This window comes from Pygoscelis adeliae, unplaced genomic scaffold (genome assembly GCF_000699105.1).
Source record: "Pygoscelis adeliae isolate BGI_AS28 unplaced genomic scaffold, ASM69910v1 Scaffold13, whole genome shotgun sequence".
Classification (NCBI taxonomy): Eukaryota; Metazoa; Chordata; class Aves; order Sphenisciformes; family Spheniscidae; genus Pygoscelis; species Pygoscelis adeliae.
The window spans coordinates 58290-60076 of record NW_008824499.1 but is presented as its reverse complement, the minus strand read 5'-3'; the positions used below and the strand labels follow the sequence as shown (position 1 = coordinate 60076).

The window sequence follows — 1787 nt, the reverse complement described above, 5'->3', positions numbered from 1 at the left end:
CTGTGCCAGCAGCCAGTTCGCAGGCCCCCCACGGCACCCAGGGCACCATGCTGACCCAGCCCAGCCCAGGCTCTGCCCTTCCTCGCTGGGGAATGCAAGGCTCGTGGAAGGCTCCAGACCCGCTTCGTGAAAAACCAACATCCTCCAGCTTTGCCTGGGCAAGGGGCAGAGCAGGGCTGCATGCTGCACCGTGGGACTCTTGACCAGCCACCAGTTCTGGGACGCTGGTGCTGGGGGACATGGGGGCCCCCTCCAGCCTCCATCCTGGCTTGGCACGAGCACAGGAGTCAGGTGTGGTGCCAGACGTGCCGGGGCCCCAGCCTGGCTCTGACCCAGCGGTGGCTGGAGGTCGCAGCCCGGTCTTACCTTGCCCTGGCTGGTGGTGCAGTTAAACCCCAGATTCTTGGCCTCCAGGCTGCAGTCAAAGCCTTTGCGGTGCAGGATCAGGGCTGCCTCGGCCGAGGGTAGCGAGTCATCCTGCTGGGGAGCCAGGGTGTGAGGTGCAATGCTGGGGACACTGGGTGCGAGATGCCCCCGAGAGTCCTGCTGCCCCCGGGCCGTGCCCGCCCCTCTCACTGGGCACAGCTCACCTCTGCCTGCAGCATCCGCAGGTTAAGGATGTGAAAGTCGCAGGGGAGGGTGGTGGAAAGGGGCATGAATGAGCGCAGGGCTGGTGGGGCCGGCTTCTCCTGGGCCACGGGCATGACTGCATGGAGGTGATGTGGCTCAGCAGGGAAGGGAAGCTGGTCGGGCGGCCGTCCTGCACGGGCCAAAGAGCACACGGGTCAGCACAGGCCAGGGGAGCAGCAGGGCCAGGCGGAGCCTGGACAGGGCCCATGGGGCTTCCCGCTCCTTACAGCCTTTCCAGCAGCACTCGGAGAACAGGCACCTGCCAGCACAGGGCACCCAGAGCTGCGCCCACCCAGTCATGACCCCCTCCCCAGCACCCAAACAGGGAGGGCAGCTGCCAGCCAGGCAGCCTGCATGGACCCCGGCTAGCTGACCCCCCGGATGGTCAGACTACAGGCCTGCTACGGGGCCCAGCTAGGCTAGTCGCTAGCAGCTAGTGCACGAGACAGGGAGAGACAGTGGGGCCAGGCCGGCCGTTACCTCTGGGCTGCCAGTCCTGGCGCCGGGGAAGCCCAAGGCTTTAAACATGGAGGCCAGTTTGGAAAAGAAGCTGGAACTCTGAATGGGTGACATGGCGCATGCATAGAGAGCAGCGAGGGGACGGGACAAGAACACTGTGATTACGAGGGTGGCGTGGCTCTGCACCCCATCTGTGGGACAGACCCCGGTCCACGGTCCCACCCTCACCACACACCCCTGCTCCAGGTATGGCCAGTGCAGGGCCAGCGCGACAGCTCGGGGGGGCTATGGGACAGCATGGGAGGAGACCCTGCACCCAATCGCATGCACGGCTTTCTGCAGACGCCTCCACCCTGCTCTGTCCCAAGACAGGGCTGGGCTCTCTGAGCGAGTGGCACCGTGCCCAGCCCCCGTCCTGCGGCCTCACAGCTCACACACCTTGTTGGCAGTGGCGCGACGCTCCAGGAGGAGGCGGAATCGGTTGCAGGTCCGCTTGTTGTCCTTCAGCCCTTGGCCCAGGCCCCGGTTGTCATCCTGCATGAGGCGCCGGTCCAGGATCACCTCCAGCTGGCCTGCAGAGAGCGGGTCCCAGCGCCCCGGGCTTTAACACGAGCCAGCTGCCCCGCACGGTGCCTCTGCTGCCACACATGGAAATGCTCCCACAAGACTGGGGGCAGCCACGGAGCCCACAGAGACAG

The 1787-nt window shown here is 66.0% G+C and overlaps 1 protein-coding gene across 1 annotated transcript in view; it reads right to left on the bottom strand.

Moving 5' to 3' along the window:
• Nucleotides 1-1787, bottom strand: part of MAN2A2 (mannosidase, alpha, class 2A, member 2) — a 26814-nt gene that overhangs the window by 17469 nt on the left and 7558 nt on the right. The window contains 4 exon segments of the mRNA XM_009321496.1: nt 367-477; nt 591-709; nt 712-760; nt 1528-1661. Coding sequence (XP_009319771.1) covers nt 367-477; nt 591-709; nt 712-760; nt 1528-1661 — 413 coding nt within the window.